The sequence below is a fragment of the Microcaecilia unicolor genome, chromosome 6 (genome assembly GCF_901765095.1).
Source record: "Microcaecilia unicolor chromosome 6, aMicUni1.1, whole genome shotgun sequence".
Taxonomy (NCBI): domain Eukaryota; kingdom Metazoa; phylum Chordata; class Amphibia; order Gymnophiona; family Siphonopidae; genus Microcaecilia; species Microcaecilia unicolor.
Window position 1 is genome coordinate 193,755,572 of NC_044036.1, and position 20,178 is coordinate 193,775,749.

The window sequence follows — 20,178 nt, forward strand, 5'->3', positions numbered from 1 at the left end:
AAAACCATAATCTCTTAAGCCTTTCCTCATACAAGAGGAGTTCCATCCCATTTATTATTTTGGTTGCTCTTCTTTGAACCTTTTCTAATTCCGCTGTACCTTTTTTGAGATACGGCAACCAGAACTGAAAGCAATACTCATGGTGCAGACGCAACATGGAGCGATACAAAGGTATTGTAGTATTTTCGGACTTATTCACCATCCCAGAATTGCTTAGGACTCTGACTCCACAACCCTGGTTACACTAGCCTGGATGGCATCATGGTACAGCTGAAGTAGGCAGGCTTAGGGTAGGCAGGGCATCACCACGTATATGGGAGACAGTGAAAGGAGGGATAACAGCTTTCGAGCCCAGAATACCCTGAAGTTCAGATCTTTCTCTCATTTTTCATTTCTTTCTATATCAGATTCAAATATGAGGGGGGAAAAACACAGCCCCAAGACTGGAATGCTATTTCCCTTTGCAGTTTCCAGACAAGCATCCTGCCATCCTGTCCCCTTCTGCTCAAGACAACCAGAGCTACCCCACTTACAGTGCCCGAGCACAGGCACAGGACGTGGATACAGAGTCAGTAAACTGTGGTAATCATATTTCCAGCTACTGCAGAAAACTGCCCTCTGGCTGAAATGAATATCCAAGGGATATATCACGAATCAGGGACACAGCTGCAGGTTGCACAACATTAACATTTTCATTAAATAAAAAGCTTTCACCAAGTGTACACCACCATTTGGATTTATTACTCAAGACCTCTTGAGTCAATTCAGGGTGAATCATTTTTATTTCCAACATTGTAATGTTAATTAAGTTTGAAGATGGAAAAAGCGCCAACAGATTCTTTCCCATCTCATAGCACTGCTTTAATTAAAATCAGTCCAAGAATATAAACAGTGAACAAATATAAAGGTTCCAGTACCATTTTATTTATATTTATTTACTTATTTAAAATATTTATATTCCACCCATTTCTCCAGTTCAAGGTGGATCACAATTATAAACAAACATAATTAAAATATACATATAATAACAGCACTATAAAACAGCTTCTCTCAGCATAACGTTCTCTTGGCTAGATGGACCATTGGTTTGACCCAGTATGGTTATTCTTATGTTCTTATATTCTGTAGTCAGTGGCAGGGCCGCCGAGAAACACAGCTAGGACCGGGGCAGGACCGGACTGCCGTGTGCACCCCCCCCCCCCCCCCGGGCTCCCCCATGCCACCCCCATGCAGCGCACCCTCACCCCCCACACTCAGGCTGCTGCCCCACACTTTTCTCTTTACTCCCTCACTCTGTCCTCTCCTGCGCTGCTCCTGTCCTTGCCGAGGGTCGGGACCTGGATGATTGCATTAACGCAATATCTCGTTCATGCAATCATCCGGGTCCTGGGCGGCACACAGGAGCAGGAGAGGACAGACCCGGAAGCAGGCAGAAAGAAGCTTGCCCGGGAAATTTTGCCTCCGCCCCCTAAGCCCTGGTGAGTGGTATAGTTGCTGTACAAAATGGTACAGTAGCACAGGGTGGGGGGAGGGGGAAGTCAATGCAGATGCAGAACGTCATGCAGTAGAGCAGTACGCAAATGGCTGTAAATGCAGCTCCTACCATAAGATTAGTGAGAAAATAATCTGTGGCAATGCAGTAAGAGGCCCTTTTACTAAACTGCGGTAAAAAGGGCCCTGCACTAGTGGTTGGGGCCGTTTTTATTTATTTGTTACATTTGTATCCCACATTTTCCCACCTATTTGCAGGCTCAATGTGGCTTACATAGTACCGTAAAGGCGTTCGCCAATTCCAGTATGAACAAATACAGTAATGTTGTGGTAGAATAAGGTTCGTGTGTACAGACACATTAGGGAATCGTAGAGAGGAAGAGTTATTATATATCCATTATATGACCTTCATAAGGAGAGTATTGTGGCTCCCTACAGATGAAATACATCAAGACCTGTACATATCCATTTGGTCAACTCCTAATTCAGTTAGACCAACTAAACAAAATTCAGATAATAAATACTGAGTGTAGGAAGTTTTAGGACATGGCAAGCAACAATTATCTCATGTTTCTTTGATAGTCAAATCTGCAATGAGGAAGGACAAAACATCTAAAGACCGTATGCCTTATTCTCCAAACAAGGACCTTAAATCTATAGACTTAATGGGTAAAAGAAAGTACCAAAATTCCATGCTCGCTGGTCACATTGCAGTGCATAATTATCATTATGTACAATATTTACATACTATTATGGTGTCACGATTGGGACTGTTTTCCTTGGCTGTGCTCTCCTCGCCCTCTGGTGGTCAGAACCGGTGGCTGCCATAGACTGTCTTGCTGTCTCCCTACACATTCCAGACTTTCATTCCAGTCCGGTTCAGATATTCTAGCCCTCCAGACTTGGTTTGAAGTTTGGCAGCTAGCCTCACCCATAGCTGCCTTGTGATTCCTGCAGCTCAGCTTCAGCTGCTGATGGGCTTATTAACCACCTGGAAACCTTCTGAGTTTGCCTTTGCATCGCCTAAGGTCTCTGGGTATGTTGGTGTGCTCTGTTGCACTTCTGCCTAGTCTGTTTATTGTCTGAAATCCTTGCCTGGTTCTAGTCTAGTTTTTGTGTAGCTTAGCTTGTACTTTATTGCTTGTTTCCTGGTCTTGTTTCTTATTTGTATTTCTTTGTCTGGTCCTTGGTTAGTCTGTGTGTAGGTTAGCTATTAGCTTTAGTTGCTAGTTCCCTTCTTAGTGGCTGCTTGGCGGCTTTCTGGTCTTGCTCTTTTGTCTGTCTGTGTTTTTTCCCTAGTGGCTGCTTGGCAGCTTTCAGTCCTTGCTGTTACCTGTCTTTGTGCTCTGCTTAGTGGCTGCTTGGCAGCTTTCGGTCCTGGTCCTTTAGTCTGTCCACTTTCTGTCTTGTGTTGTATTGTTTGTCTGTGAGTTCCAGCCCAGTTTCCTGCCTTGCCTCCCATGTTTGTCCCTTTCCCCGCTGACCCTCAGTCTCTGTTGGTCTGGCTTGCTTCTGAGTCCCATTCCCTGAGTGGGTTCCTGGATCCGGTAAGTCCTGCCGGCTGCCCGCACCTAGGGGCTCAACCCCTGGGGAACAGCAGTCAAATGTAGGTGAAGGCTTGCTCCAGTCCTGTGTTCCAGTCTGAGTGTGTTTAGTCCAGAGTGTTCCTGCTTATTTATCTACGTCTGCACCCTGCCTTGTTGTTGTGCCAGCCCAGTGCTGGTTGGGGGGTTTTGCCTGCCACTACTGCTCTACGGCAGTGGTCTAAGGGCTCACAAACCCAGTGTTTCTGTGAGAAGCCTAACATATGGATAGTTTGAATCAGTTAGTGGAAGGATTATCAGAAGCTAACAAACCTTCTTTCCAGTTGATTTTAGTACATTTTGAAGATTGTTCTAAGCAGATGATTCGTGCTGCAAATGACAGCTATGATATGGTTGTTAGAGGCTCCGCGCTAACAATATCTAACAGCTGACTCTCATGGCTCAGAGCTTCAGCATTGAAAGAAGATATTTTTGAGAGAGTAGCAGATGCCCCATGTTGTACAGAGAACACTTTAGTTGGAGAAAAGGTGACAGAAATTATAAAGGACATAAAACAAGAATTTACTACTTGAGACATCCTAGAAGATGACAGTGCAAAAACTTCCAGATTGAATTATAAGCATGTTTTTGCAGCACGTTGAGGCCCTTTCTACCACAACGGGTATAAAGACCAATAAAAGACATGGCCATGCAGTAAGATTGATCTTAGCTCATGGCCATGCAACTTACGGCTCCCACGCTAACATGGCGCTGCCTGATTACTGCTGGCTAACACCTGCAGAAAATGTTTTTGAGTATTTCTGCTCGCGTCGGAAATGCCGCGCACGGGGGATGAAACTACTGCTGGTGCCCAATTGGGCCAGTAGTAAGCTGCGGGAAAAAGGGCCCTGCGGTAGCAGCAGGGGCCGTTTTTCCCACGCGCCAGGGCCCTTTTTATCACAGCGGGTAAAAAGCCCCCCCCCCAAAAAAAATTGGCCATGCGGTAAGAATGCAGCGGGAAGCACGTACCACTAAGGGCTCCTGCGATAACCAGGTAGCACACAGTGATGGTAGCGCTGTGCTAGACAAAAAAAAATTTCAGAGGAGCGCCGGAAATGGCGCATGCTCAACCCAGAACTACCACTAGTGGCTGTGTTGCTCCGGTGGTAGTTCAGTTTCAGCATGCGGTAAGCCCACGTTGGGCTTACCGCCGCTTTCTAAAAGGGCCCCTAAGCTAATGAGAGACAAATTCAAAACACGCAGAATTTGCGCACTAATCAAGGAAAGTCTGTCAGACACATATGCATAAAGGTTCTACAGTAAGGGCAACTTCACCGTGCGCTTGTCCGAAGAAAATGAAAGTGCAAGCGCACATCTGCACATGAACCGGAAAGTTGTTCTGCACATAAATATTAGCCTCACAAAAATCTCTTGCGCATATCATTTTTCTAAGGCTAATATTTATGTACAGATGTGTGCTGGTCACTGTTCCCTCCAGAGCCGGCCCAAGTAAACATGCTGCCCCCCCAGGCCGAGATGCCGCCCCCCCTCCCCGGGCAGTGTTTACCTCATCATGTTCCAAATTCATCAGCGGCAGCGATTCCCATACACTGCTCTGCTGCCGGCACTCGCCTCTTCCCTTTGCTGCGGCTGCCTGAGCCTCTGACGAAAGAGGAAATTACATCAGAGAGGCGGCTGCACTAAAGGGAAAAGGTGGGTGCTGGCGGCAGGGCAGCGTATGGGAATCGCTGCCGCTGCCGGGGTTGGAACGTGATGAGGTAAAGTGCCACAAAAGGGGAAATGCCGCTCCCCGAGATGCTGCTCCTGAAGCGTGCTTTCTGAGGCCCCTGCCTGAGGTGGCCTAATTGTCAGGCTGCCCCTGGTTCCCTCTATTCTGAGCAGGAGTCCTCCACTTACATACCAGACAATAGGGAGTGCTGTTTCACTACCACGTTTTCAATAGCAAAGGAGAAGTAGGCTCTGCGGGACTCTAGGGAACCTGCCTGTCCTTAGTGATTGAAAACACAATATTGAAGCACCGCCCCCCACTGGCAGGAATGCAATTGGAGGACTCCTGCTCAGCTCAGAGGGAACAGTGTACATAAGTACAGAAGTAATGCCATACTGGGAAAAGACCAAAGGCCCATCAAGCCCAGCATACTGTCCCTGACAGCGGCCAATCCAAGTCAAGGACACCTGGCAGCTTCCCAAACGTACAAACATTCTATACATGTTATTCCCGAAATTGTGGATTTTTCCAAGTCCATTTAGTAGCAGTCTATGGACTTGTCCTTTAGGAAACCGTCCAAACCCTTTTTAAACTATGCCAAGCTAACCGCCTTCACCACGATCTCCGGCAACGAATTCTAGAGTTTAATTACGCGTTGGGTGAAGAAAACTTTTCTCCTGTTTGTTTTAAATGTACTACACTGTAGTTTCATCGCATGCCCCCTAGTCCTACTATTTTTGGAAAGCGTGAACAGACGCTTCACATCCACCTGTTCCACTCCACTCATTATTTTATATACCTCTATCATGTCTCCCCTCAGCCGTCTCTTCTCCAAGCTGAAAAGTCCTAGCCTCCTTAGTCTTTCTTCATAGGGAAGTCGTCCCATCCCCACTAACATTTTCGTCGCCCTTCGCTGCACCTTTTCCAGTTCCACTATATCTTTCTTGAGATGCGGTGACCAGAATTGGACACAATACTCAAGGTGCGGTTGCACCATGGAACGATATAACGGCATTATAACATCCTCACACCTGTTTTCTATACCTTTCCTAATAATACCCAACATTCTATTCGCTTTCCTAGCCGCAGCAGCACACTGAGCAGAAGGTTTCAGTGTATTATCAACGACAACACCCAGATCCCTTTCTTGGTCTGTAACTCCTAACGTGGAACCTTGCATGACGTAGCTATAATTTGGGTTCTTTTTTTCCCACATGCATCACCTTACACTTGCTTACATTAAACGTCATCTGCCATGTAGCCGCCCAGTCTCCCAGTCTCGTAAGGTCCTTCTGTAATTTTTCACAATCCTCTCGCGAATTAACGACTTTGAATAACTTTGGGGCTCATTTTCAAAGCACTTAGCCTTCCAAAGTTCCATAGAAACCTATGGAACTTTGGAAGGCTAAGGGCTTTGAAAATATGCCTGTTTGTGTCATCAGCAAATTTAATTACCTTGCTAGTTACTCCCATTTCTAAATCATTTATAAATATATTAAAGAGCAGCGGTCCTAGCACTGACCCCTGAGGAACCCCACTAACTACCCTTCTCCATTGTGAATACTGCCCATTTAACCCTACTCTCTGTTTCCTATCTTTCAACCAGTTTTTAATCCACAATAGGACATTACCTCCTATCCCATGACCCTCCAATTTCCTCTGTAGCCTTTCATGAGGTACCTTGTCAAACGCCTTTTGAAAATGCAGATACACAATATCAACCGGCTCCCCTTTGTCCACATGTTTGTTTACTCCTTTTAAGAATTGAAGTAAATTGGTCAGGCAAGATTTCCCCACACTAAAGCCGTGCTGACTTGGTCTCAGTAATCCAGTTCTCGGATGTGCTCTGTAATTTTGTTTTTAATAATAGTCTCTACCATTTTCCCCGGCACCGACATCAGACTCACCGGTCTATAATTTCCCGGATCTCCCCTGGAATCTTTTTTAAAAATCAGCGTTACATTGGCCACCCTACAATCTTCCGGTACCACGCCTGATTTTAAGGATAAATTGCATATCACTAACAGTAGCTCCGCAAGTTCATTTTTCAGTTCTATCAGTATTCTAGGATGAATACCATCTGGTCCAGGTGATTTGCTACTCTTCAGTTTGCCGAACTGCCCCATTATGTCCTCTAGGTTTACCGTGAATTCAGTAAGTTTCTCCGACTCGCCCGCTTGAAATACCATTTCTGACACCGGTATCCCACCCAAATCTTCCTCGGTGAAGACCGAAGCAAAGAATTCATTTAATCTACTACTACTACTACTACTATTTAGCATTTCTATAGTGCTACAAGGCGTACGAAGCGCTGCACAAACATAGAAGAAGGACAGTCCCTGCTCAAAGAGCTTACAATCTAATAGACAAAAAATTAAGTAAGCAAATCAAATCAATTGTGTACAGGAAGGAGGATAGGAGGGTAGGTGGAGGTGAGTGGTTACAAGTGGTTACGAGTCAAAAGCAATGTTAAAGAGGTGGGCTTTCAGTCTAGATTTAAAGGTGGCCAAGGATGGGGCAAGACGTAGGGGCTCAGGAAGTTTATTCCAGGCGTAGGGTGCAGCGAGACAGAAGGCGCTAAGTCTGGAGTTGGCAGTAGTGGAGAAGGGAACAGATAAGAAGGATTTATCCATGGAGCGGAGTGCACGGGAAGGGGTGTAGTGAAGGACGAGTGTGGAGAGATACTGGGGAGCAGCAGAGTGAATACATTTATAGGTTAGTAGAAGAAGTTTGAACAGGATGCGAAAACGGATAGGGAGCCAGTGAAGCGACTTGAGGAGAGGGGTAGTATGAGTAAAGTGACCCTGGCAGAAGACAAGACGGGCAGCAGAGTTTTGAACCGATTGGAGAGGGGAAAGGTGACTAAGTGGGAGGCCAGCAAGAAGCAGATTGCAGTAGTCTAAACGAGAGGTGACAAGGGTGTGGATGAGGGTTTTGGTAGAGTGCTCGGAAAGAAAGGGGCGGATTTTACGGATGTTGTAAAGAAAGAAACGACAGGTCTTGGCGATCTGCTGGATATGAGCAGATCTCTCTGCTACATCTTTGTCTTCCTTGATTGCCCCTTTTACCCCTCGGTCATCCAGTGGCCCAACTGATTCTTTTGCCGGCTTCCTGCTTTTAATATACCGAAAAAAACTTTTATTATGTTTTTTTGCCTCTACTACTATCTTTTTCTCGCAACCCCTCTTGGCCTTCTTTAGCTGCGCCTTGCATTTGCTTTGACACTCCTTATGCTGCTTCTTGTTATTTTCAGACGGTTCCTTCTTCCATTTTCTGAAGGCGTTTCTTTTAGCCCTAATAGCTTCCTTCACCTCACTTTTTAACCACGCCGGCTGTCTTTTGGACTTCCGTCTTTCTTTTCTATTTCGCGGAATATGTTTGGCCTGGGCCTCCAGGATGTTATTTTTGAATAGCATCCACGCCTGTTGTACAGTTTTTACCCTCTCAGTTGCCCCTCTAAGAATTTTCTCAACCGTTCTTCTCATTTTAAAGTTAAACGCTAACGTATTTTACTTCCTATGTATAGTTACTTCAAGGTTGATATCAAAACTGATCATATTATGATCAGTGTTATCAAGCGGCCCCAGTACCATAACGTTCCCCACCAGATCATGTGCTCCACTAAGGACCAAGTCTAGAATTGTTCCTTCTCTCAGCTCCTGCACCAGCTGCTCCATAAATCTGTCCTTGATTTCATCCAGGAATTGTACCTCTCTAGCGTGTCCCGATGTCACATTTGCCCAGTCTATATTTGGGTAATTGAAGTCATCCATTATTATCGCATTGCCCATTTTGTTTGCGTCTCTGATTCCTTTTATCATTTCTGTGTCCTCCTGCTCATCCTGGTGAGGCAGATGGTAGTACACGCCTATCACCGTCCTTTTCCCTTTTCTACATGGAATTTCAACCCACAATGATTCAAAGGTGTGATTTGTGTCCTGCTGAATTTGTACTTCTCTTCAGACAGATGCAGAGTGAACCACTGTCACCTCGCCACACAGCTGTTACTTCCATCATGTTTTTTCAAAGTTGTGAGCATATATGGTTGCAGAAAAAAAAAGAAGACACAATCAGTAAATCCCCCAAACTGGCATAAATCTTCTTCACCACACTGCCATGGAGCTGTCGGAGACTATGTCACACTGCTTACTTCTGTGCATCGCATAGGAATACCTAATGGCCTCATTACCATTCATTTTAATAGAATGTGCACCCACGTGTACCCACGAATTAACTGTTGCAGTGAACCCCTTTTCTGCATCATGTGGTCAGTAACGTGCATGCAGAATGCTCATTAACCAAGCAGTTCTGCCTCCGGTAGCTTTCTGCATCGGCCCCTGGGTGTGGAGTTCTCAGTTGCTGCAGACCCAGTCTCTCCCAGCAGGAGGTGCTACAGCGAATGGTGCAGGAGTGTTGTCTATGGTGGGAAAAGCTGGGACAGCAGGTACTCAGAACTTCCCCACATCTCCTAGCTGTGAAGTGCCCATCGCTCCTCCTGCCCCCACAATCCTAGGGGCCCTTTTACTAAGCCATGTAAGCGTCTACGCATGCCCAATGCATGCCAAAATGGAGTTACCACAGTGCTACCGCGTGACTCTTGCAATAATTTAATTTTTGTCGTGCATATGATACGCATGGCCAAAAAATACTTTTTATTTTCGGCCACACGTATCGGACACACACCAAGGTCATTACCGCTCGGTTACCGTGTGAGACGTTACCGCTAGGTCAATGGCTGACAGTAAGGTCGCAGACCCAAAATGGGCGTGTGGCAATTTTTAGTTTTCGAACGTCCATTTTTGGCAAAAATGTTAAAAAAGCCTTTTTTTACGGGCACGCTGAAAAATGGATTGGCATACGCCAAAAACCTGTGCCTACACTACTGCAAGCCATTTTCAGCGCACCTTAGTAAAAGGACCACCTAATTTCTTATTGATATAAGAGAGTAAATGGCTTAAGCTGCAAAGAGGAGGTTCAAATATAAAAGTCCAAAAGTTTACTGCTCACCATAAAAATCCATGTACATTTTTAGGTCTCCTTACCACATTGGTGTTTTTTTCCAGTGTTTGCTCATTCTCATCTAATTGGTCAGTGTTCTGGTAGGTTGGCCCAATGCAGTCCAGCTGGATGAGGGCCCGGCAGCGGTAGTGACAGGTGAATTTACAGTCTGTGATTAAAGAGAAAAGAGTCAGAGACAAGGGGAGAAGGAGGCTGATTTCATACCAGACATCCACCATCGACCCCGTCATTCTGTTTAAGCAACATTTGCTTCAGATAAGTACCTTGCAGAGTTTGATTATAATTGGACTGTACTGAAAAAAAAAGGTTACAACATTGACAAAATTGTGCAATTAAGTACAGGAGGGTTTGTTTTTTTTAAGATTAATGAAGAAGTAAGGCGGGTCATTAGTCGATGTATCATTTCAGACATGATCTGAGCCACTGAAGTCTTTTTTTTTCTCCTTTTGAGATTCTTTTACTAAGGTGCGCCAAAAAATGGCCTGTGCTGTTGTAGGCGCATGTATTGGACGCGCACAGGTCCATTTTTCAGCGCGCCTGCAAAAAAGCCCTCTTTTTTAGGGGCCGAAAATGGACGTGCGGCAAAATTAAAATTGGTATGCATCCATTTTGGGCCTGAGACCTTACCGCCACCTACTGACTTAGTGGTAAGTTCTCACGCATTAACCCGGGTTGCAATCATCAGCGAGCATACACTGCCGATTACCACCTAATTAGCACCCTGTGGTAAAAAATAAAAAATATTTTCAGCAACACATATCAAACGCACGTGAAAAATGGAATTACCACCTGGGGCCCCTGTATTTTTTGCCTTTAGTACATTAACTGCCTTATTTTCGAAAGAGAAAAACGCCTATAGTGCGACCTAAATCGGGAGATAGACGTTTATCTCACAAAGGCGCCCAAATCGGTATAATCGAAAGCCGATTTTGGGCGTTTCCAACTGCAGTCCGTAGCGGAAACGAATAAAGTTGACGGGGGCGTGTCGGAGGCATGGTGGAGGTGGAACTGGGGTGTGGTTATCAGCCGAGGAGAGATGGGCGTCTTTAGCTGATAATCGGGAAAAAAAAAGGCATTTTGACCGCGATTTTGGGTCACTTTTTGTGGACCCTTTTTTTTCACGAACAAGTCCCAAAAAAGTGCCCCAACTGCCCAGATGACCACTGGAGGAAATCGGGGATGACCTCCCCAGACTCCCCCAGTGGTCACTAACTCCCTCCCACCAAAAAAAACCCCACTTTAAAAACTTTTTTCCAGCCTGAATGCCAGCCTCAAATGCCGTACCCACCTCCATGACAGCAGAATGTGTTTGATCCTGTCACAGCCTTTCCCTGGGGCAGATGTGGCTCTCGGGTGCAGTTCAGGGTCACATCAGCATTGCATTGTGGTGGGTGTAGGGTATTGGGCTCGGTGATTTCATTAGCTTGTGTTACAGTCTCACGATGTTGGTAGTTGGTAGGCTCTCCTCCCATGGTGCTTTTCCCCCTGCCTACTGGGTCAGAGTGTGCCCTGTTGTGTTTCCTGTTGTAGTCCATGCGGTAGTGGCCATTTTTGTAAGCCAGTTTTAGTTCCCTTTCCTGTGTTAGCCACGTTAGAGAACTTAGATCTTACCTTGAATGTGGCTGAAAGAGGGCATCATACAGCATTCTGCCAGCTCTGACCTACTGCTCATCTCAGTACCAGGGAGACTCGTTGCCAGTGGGGCACAACCTCTGATCTGCAGTTAACTGTGAGTAAACGCGGTTATTCCAATAAAGGACGTTTTCGGAGAGATTAGTCTTCAGGTATCAACTGGTGTGCCAATGTTATATAGCAGCAACCAGTCATAGAGGCCTGCATGTATGCAGGTCCCTGGAGCACTTTTAGTGGGTACCGCAGTGCACTTCAGCCAGGTGGACCCAGGCCCACCCCCCCCCCCCACCTGTAACACTTGTGCTGGTAAATGGGAGGCCTCCAAAACCCACTGTACCCACATGTAGGTGCCCCCTTCACCCCTAAGAGCTATGGTAGTGTTGTACATTTGTGGGTAGTGGGTTTTGGGGGAGGGGGGTTGGGTGTTCAGCACCCTTGGTAAGGGAGCTATGCACGTGGGAGCTTTTTCTGAAGTCCACCGCACTGACCTAGGGTGCCCAGTTGGTGTCCTGGCATATCAGGGGGGCCAGTGTACTACCAATCCTGGCCCCTCCCAAATGGCTCAGATTAGGACGTTTTTGAGCTGGGCGTTTTTAGTTTCCATTATCGCTAAAAAAAACAAACGCCCAGCTCAAAAACGTCCATTTTTTCAAAAATACGGTTTGGCCCGCCCCTTCACGGACCCGTTCTTGGAGATAAACGCCCATGGAGATAGGCGTTTCCGTTCGATTATGCCCTTCCATATGTTAATTGCTAGTTCTGTATAGTGATTTTTAGAATACTGCCATTCACATGGATGCTATTCTCTAATTGCATGTGTAAAGGTAATTTTTTTAATTTTCAAAGTACAATGTCAAACAAGACAATGAATTCACACGAAAACATGTCTTAATCAAATATATCATATATGAAAACCAGAAGCCCACATCAAGAAACATAACTTTGCCATACAAAAATTAAATCTTATAGAGAAAACAGGTTAGGGCTCTTCAGCTTGGATAACAGACGGCTGAGGGGAGATATGATTGAGGTCTGCAAAATCCTGAGTGGTGTAGAACGAGTAGAAGTAAATCAATTTTTTACTTGTTCCAAAAGTACAAAGACTAAGGGACACTCGAGGAAGTTACATGGAAATACTTTTAAAACAAATAGGAGGGAATATTTTTTTCACTCAATGAATAGTTAAGTTCTGGAACTCTTTGCAGGAGGATGTGGTAACAGTGGTTAGCGTATCTGGGTTTAAAAAAGGTTTGGACAAATTCCTGGAGGAAAAGTCCATAGTCTGCTATTGATACAGACATGGGGAAGCCACTGTTTGCCCTGGGATTTGTAGTATGGAGTGTTGCTACTATTTGTGTTTCTGTCAGGTACTTGTGACCTGGATTGGCCACTGTTGGAAACAGGATACTGGGCTAGATGGACCATTGGTCTGACCCAGTATGGCTACTCTTATGTTCTTCCATGAGTTTATCTTCCTTTTTTTTCAAAAGTTGGGGGCAGCAACAGAGATTTCCATACACTGCCATCTCTGATGTAACTTCTCATTTCCTCAGAGGCGGGCCACAATAGAGAGAAGAGGCCAGTGCTGGCGGCAGGGCAGTATAGGGGAATTAATGCTGCCATTGCCAACTTTTGAAAAACAAGCAAAATAGATTAATGGAAGGGGGTTGAAAATGGAAGGAGGGAGATGCCAGACAATGGGGGGGGGGGGGGGGGGGGGGGGGAGAGGGAAGGAGAGATGCCAGTCCAGGACAGGAGGAAATGGCTAGATGGAGGGATGCAACCACTAGGCCAGGCGGAGGCAACAAGATGCCGCTCCTTACAAAAGTGCCGCCTCAGAGCCCTGCCTCAGTTGACTTAACGATAGGGCTGCGCACACAATGTACAATTGCCAAGTTATCCAGCTCCAAGAAGGGATTTTTATTTTTTTTTACCATATATATCCCAAAGCAGTATGTTATTTGTAATTCCTGAAATCAGTGTGCACCATGGGTTGTTAGAAATCCAAGACTGGCCTAAAATCTCCTTTCTGGAATTAGTTTTACTTGGCAGCTCTGTACAGAAGGAAATAAATGTCTGTTTCTAATTTTCTGGTGTTGCAGTGTATGCAGAGTCTGACTTCTTGGTGTTCCATTTCAATTTTTGTCTTTTTTTCTAGAAGCTTCTGTTTCTACTTTGTGGTCATTTCTTTTGTTTTTGGAGAGAGTTGTATTCTGTCTGTATGACCAATGTAGGGGATTCTGCTAGCACATAGTTTTTGTGCCAAGATCTATAGCAATCTAACTTGTTCTGTTTTCTAATCAACTTCTCCCATGAAGAGTCATATTGGTGTACTAGAATCTGTTATAATATTTGCAGTGCATCCTTTTCATATGTAGAGTTGTTGCTCTCTGTCTGGGAGTTAGTGCTGTTATGGTACATTCGGTATATTTTTTGCAGGAGTTGTGTTGGAATAGCACCAGAATTTGAATATTGAAAGAAGACTTGTTCTGTAGAAACAAAAGATGACCCATCATGAACACACAGCTTTTGGGCAAGCAGAGCTCTCAATATCTTCCATACACCATCTAGTTCCAGAGAAAAGCAGAATACAGTCAGGAGATGGAAAAGAGCTGATTGATCTGCACATAGCTAGCCCACATGTGACAGACATTTTCAGGCCTCTTCATAACCTGAACAGATTGTGTTTTGCTCGAGGTTATGCTAAGACAAGGACACTATTAAAAGCCTACTGGAAGCTTGATCTCCTTTTTTCAGTGTAGTAAATCAGTCTCTGAATGCAACTGGCGCTGATTGTTCGCATCAGCCTGGTACAGTGGGTGAGCTCGACTCAGAGTCTGAAGGTATATTCCTAAGAGGTTCTGATCAGTAGAACTGCAATGCATTAGCAGAGCTGTGTGGGGCATTTCAGCAGAGGATGAGATGCATTGGCAGATCTCTGTGTGGGTCTTAGTACTGAAATAGCAGGGGGTGTTGTAGGGCAAGACTGAGGTACAATGATAGAGCTCAGCTGTGTGTGGGTCTCAGTACTGAAAGAGTAAGGGGCACTGTGGAGCAGAATTAACATGCACTGGCAGAGCTCTGGATGTGATTTAAGTAGGTTTACTGTTAAGATATGTTGTGGCTCAGACAGAAGCAACGAAGCAGGCCCCCCACTTTAATCCTGGGTACTATATGTGACATAACATTTTTGTGTAGATGTCTTACTGTTGAATCTGCACATTCCAATTTGTTATCAAAGTTTAGTAAGTAGGATATTATGGTGAATCTGCTGGGGGTGTTTTTGTCCACTTCCTGCTGCAATGTTTTTCAAATGTTGAATCTCTAAAGATTTCTTGTACACCTATAATTATTATTGAATAATTGAGTTCTTCAACTAGACTACTTTTTTATTACACATTATTTCCTGAAAATGTACCCTTTACTGTTTACTGTAAGCCACATTTAACTCAAACCTCATCACGTTCCAAACCCGGCAGTGGTAGCGATTCCCATACGCTGCCCTGCCGCCGCACCCGCCTTTTCCCTTTACTGCAGCCGCCTCTCTGATGTAATTTCCTCTTTCGTCAGAGGCTCAAGCAGCCGCAGCAAAGGGAAGAGGCGGGTGCCGGCGGCAGAGCAGTGTATGGGAATCGCTGCCGCTGATGGATTTGGAACATGATGAGGTAAACACCGCCCGGGGAGGGGGGTGGCATCTTGGCCTGGGGGGGGGGCAGCATGTTGACTTGGGCCGGCTCGGAGGGAACAGTGACCAGCACACATCTGTACATAAATATTAGCCTTAGAAAAATGATATGCGCAAGAGATTTTTGTGAGGCTGATATTTATGTGCAGAACAACTTTCTGGTTCATGTGCAGATGTGCACTTGCACTTTCATTTTCTTTGGACAAGCGCACGGTGAAGCTGCCCTTACTGTAGAACCTTTATGCGCATGTGTCTGACAGACTTTCCTTGATTAGTGCGCAAATTCTGCGCGTTTTGAATTTGCCTCTCATTAGCTTAGAGGCCCTTTTAGAAAGCGGCGGTAAGCCCAACGTGGGCTTACCGCATGCTAAAACTGAACTACCACCGGAGAAACACAGCAACTAGTGGTAGTTCTGGGTTGAGCATGCGCCATTTCCGGTTTTATTGTTGGTAGATCCCCCTTACCCTAACTACCCACCTCCCCCAATTCACCCCCTCCTCCCCCCTCCCCCCAACCCCTCAATACCCTCCCTTCTACCCCCTCCTTTCATCCAAACCAGCCACCTTTTATCCAGAACACACATTCAAAAAGGGTCTCCAAACCCTTTCCCATTTAGGCAAGGTTTTCCTTTTCACTGCCGTCAACCTCTCCATCTCACATATATAGCGCACCTTAGTAATTCAGCCTACCAGTGAGGGAACCAGTGGCGATTTCCAACTCTTTGCCAAATTTATTTGAGCCGCATGCAAGGTTCCCCTCACCAAGAACCACTGATTCAATGTAAGGCCCTCCGGCCTGTGCCCGAGTAAAAAGACCAAAGGGTGCCACTGTACAGACCTTCCCACCCAAACCTGAAGACGAGACTGCACACCTTTCCAATAGGCCTTTGCTTTGGGACAAGACCACCAAATATGTCCCATGGTCCCCACTCCCCCACAGTTCCTCCAGCAACCCTCCGACACCTTAACAAACATATGATGCAAACGTGCCGGTGTAAGGTACCACCTATAAAAAAACTTTAATGGCATTTTCCTTCATAGCCACTGCCAATAAGGACCCCAAAATCCCCTTCTCCAGTTTCAACCAACTTGCCTCTGATAAAGTAAAATTCAGTTCTTGCTCCAGTGCAATTTTGACAGCCACAGCATTTTCCAGCTGCAAGGGAAATTCTAAGAGTCCTTGGCTGTTCTGGATATGATGTCGGTGCTGATAACAACATTGTTATACTCTTGGCTGCATTCTCTTGTCTATATGCAAGACTGAGACTCATTAGGCAACAGGCTTTAGCAGTGAAAGATTAAATGTTTGAGTCTGCATTTTGTCAGGTTGTTAATGCTGGATGAAGCAATTTATTATAATCCCATATATCTTTGTTATATAGGAACATACAATGCTGTATATAGTGCTTGTTTTGCTCCTACACAGGCAGAGGTGGGGCTCCTCCTGTGCCAACACCTGCACCTGGAACCACATGAGCCTCAGCTCGCTGTCTTGAGAAAGAGGGAGAGACATGTGGGAGGCCATTGTCCTCTCCTGAGGAGATATTCCCCCTCCTGAGGGAGGTTCCGCTGCTCCTGGGGTGGTGCAGGGTGGATAGGGTGTGCAGAAGAGGGGAGGGGGATGTTGGGTTGTGGGGACAGCTGCTTCCCATTCATCTTCATCATCTTCATCACCCTTCATCTTTTTCAGCAATTTCATTGTCATCTTCATCACCCTCCTCCTGCAGGCTGTCAAGCTCATCGACCTCCTCCTCCTTGCTGGCCCTGGGGCAGCAGTGGGTCGAGGGGGTGTGACAGCTGGTGGCCAAGCTACAAGATGGGAAACAGACTTTGGTTACAATCATGCTGTCTCATCACCTGAGCAGTTGAGGTGGCCACTGAAGTTTGGAAGTGCAGCATGGGAGTTAGGGACCAACTTTGTCTATTGGTTAGACATTGGCACCTAGTGACTGCCATAGAGATGAGCGAAAAGTATAGAGGGATACTTCATGCATAGTCTCTATCTTCTCATCAATATCTGGGCACAAGGTAAACTGAGACAAAAGCTGAGCTTATGCCACTAAATGAATCATGTGTACTATTCTCTTTTCCTAGCTGTCCATTCAAGAGGATCACTACTTCTATTAAATACCTCAGAATTTATTTGAAGTTATTAACTCCTCAGCCAAACTTAACAAAACCTCTGAAAAAGTAAAACAAGCATTGTCTACCTGTTCCCCTCTCCACCTATCATGGTGGGGCAGGTTAGACTCTCTGAAAATGATGATAGTACCCAAAATACTACACATCCTAAATATGTTCCCTATTCTATTCCCACTTCCATTTTATGCTTTAGAAAAATTAATGGCGAAATTTCTTTGGGCAGGTAAATCTCCCTAAAATATCATTATCTAATCAGCTGGTGGCATAAACTTCCCTGATTTGATAGCTTTTATATTATGCCAGGGTGCAATTTGGTTAATTTAAGACACTAATTCATTATAGAAATGGTAGCCTAAAGAAGAAGCTGTACTTAACCCCCATACTCCTGTCTGGAACCCCAGGAATGGCTTTACTACCTCAACTTAACCTCTAATCCTATCATCAGTCACATAAAATCTCCTTAAGGAGTTAGACTGTGTTTTAGACATACCATGCCCCATTCGCTTTATCACTCTGTTTGGTATAATCCCCATATTTTAATTGACAAGAAAAACATTTCCTGGCCTCAATGGCAAAATACAAGAATATGGGATATTGGTGCCCTCTACAATCTCCACTCTTGGAAAAAATTGGCTGAGTTGAAATATCGCTATAGTTTAACTGATTCTCAATTTTTATCATTGGATTCAGCTATGAGAATCTATTAAGAAACCTGGTTTAATATGTACTGATTTACCACCTTGCTAGCTTATAGCAAAGAATTCACAGCTTTAGGCCTCTTACTTTTATAAACGACTTAAATCTATAGATCATAATAAACTGGCTTAAAAAGTTCCTGGCAGGAGGATATAGACTATGGGGTCCTTTTATTAATGTGTGCTGAAAAATGGCCTGCAGTAGTGTAGACGTGTGTTTTCAGTGCACCTACAAAAAATGCCTTTTTTTATTTTTGCCAAAAATGGACATGCGGCAAAATGAAAATTGCCACGCATCCATTTTGGGTCTCAGACCTTACCACCAGCCATTGACTTAGTGGTAAGGTCTCATGCGGTAACCGGGCGGTAATGACCTACACACATCAAATGCCACTTGGTGCACATCCAATATGCACATCCAAAAATAATAATTTTTCGGACGCACGTATCGGACGTGTACCAAAAATTAAATTACCACAAGAGCCACTCGGTAGCTCGGTGGTAACTCCATTTTGGTGTGCATTGGGTGTGCGTAGATGCTTACGTGGCTTAGTAAAAGGGCTCCTCAGACTTAAAAAAAAAAAGAGCTTGCTCAATACTGGGGGTGCTCAGGACCCACAGAGCTGACTCCTATGTTTGTTGGCCCAGATCTTATGAAAAGGAAATGTATGCAAATAACAGACTGCAGATGGATGATGACATTGTTGTTCTTAAGTACTGTCAAGATGGTGTTGACTCATGGTGACCATCTGGATAGTCACTCTGAATTATGCTTGCTCTTTGGTCAAGCAGCTAATCATTGATATAGTGGCATCCATAGCTTGACCTTCAACCTTGTCAAGCATGATGTCTTTTTCTAATGACATTTCTCTTTGCATGACGTGTCCGAAGCATGAAAGTCAGTCTTGTCATTTGAGTTTCCAATGAAAGCCTAGAATTGATTCCCCCAAATGACAATTGATTTGTTCTTCGGGCAGTCCACAGAAAATGCATGTTTCTTCTCCAGTACCATAATTCAAAAGCATTGATTTTCTTTCTGCCTTAGTCCTTTTAGTGTCTGACTTTCACATCCATATGACATTACTGAGAATACCATAGAATGGCCTGGACAAGTTGAACCTTTGTATGTAGATATACATCTCTGCACTTGAAGATCTTGTCTAGGTCCTTCATAGCTGTTCTGCCAAGAGCAATAAATCATTGGATTTCTTGATTGTTTGAAGAAGTTTACTATTTCTATTACTTCTCCATCAAAGTAAGCCGCATTGAACCTGCTGTGTGTGGGAAAGCGCGGGGTACAAATGTAATAAATAAATAAATAAAGATTAAATTGCTGATTTTACTAGTTGTCAGGACCTTTGTCTTCATCACATGAAGCTGTAAGCCTATTTTTAGACTATGGGGCTCATTTTCAAGGTATTTAGACTTACAAAGTTCCATAGGTTACCATCCAGCTTATAATCGAAAGAGAAAAACGCCTATATTGGGACCCAAATCGGGAGATAGACGTTTACCTCACGAAAACGAATAAAGCGGTATAATCGAAAGCCGAATTTGGACGTTTTCAACTGCACTCCGTCGCGGATGTGGACTAAGTTGGCGGGGGGCGTGTCGGAGGCGTGGTGAAGGCGGAACTGGGGCGTGGTTATCGGCCGATCAGAGATGGGCACCTTTTGCCGATAATGGAAAAAAATATGCGTTTTTAGCGAGAATTAATGGCACTTTTCCTGGACCCTGTTTTTCCACGAATAAGGGCCCAAAAAGTGCCCTAAATGACCACATGACCACTGGAGGGAATCGGAGATGACCTCCCCTGACTCCCCCAGTGGTCACAAACCCCCTCCCACCACAAAATATGCCGTTTCACAACTTTTTATTTTCACCCTCAAATGTCATACCCACCTCCCTGGCAGCAGTATGCAGGTCACTGGAGCAGTTATTAGGGGGTGCAGTGGACTTCAGGCAGGTGGACCCAGGCCCATCCCCCCCTACCTGTTACATTTGTGCTGGTAAATGGGAGCCCTCCAAACCGCCCCCCCCAAACCCACTGTACCCACATGTAGGTGCCCCCCTTCACCCCTTAGGGCTATAGTAATGGTGTAGACTTGTGGGCAGTGGGTTTTGAGGGGGATTTGGGGGGCTCAACACACAAGGGAAGGGTGCTATGCAACTGGGAGCTGTTTTACCTTTTTTTTTTTTTTTTAAGTGCCCCCTAGGGTGCCCAGTTGGTGTCCTGGCATGTGAGGGGGACCAGTGCACTAC

The 20,178-nt window shown here is 45.1% G+C and overlaps 1 protein-coding gene across 1 annotated transcript in view; it reads right to left on the reverse strand.

The window, feature by feature from the left end:
• The window catches only part of RASSF1 (Ras association domain family member 1), a 180,539-nt gene that overhangs the window by 76,266 nt on the left and 84,095 nt on the right, over positions 1 to 20,178 (reverse strand). The window contains exon 2 of the mRNA XM_030205500.1: positions 9,786 to 9,910. Within this exon, the coding sequence (XP_030061360.1) occupies positions 9,786 to 9,910 (125 nt within the window). The remainder of the gene's footprint in view (positions 1 to 9,785; positions 9,911 to 20,178) is intronic.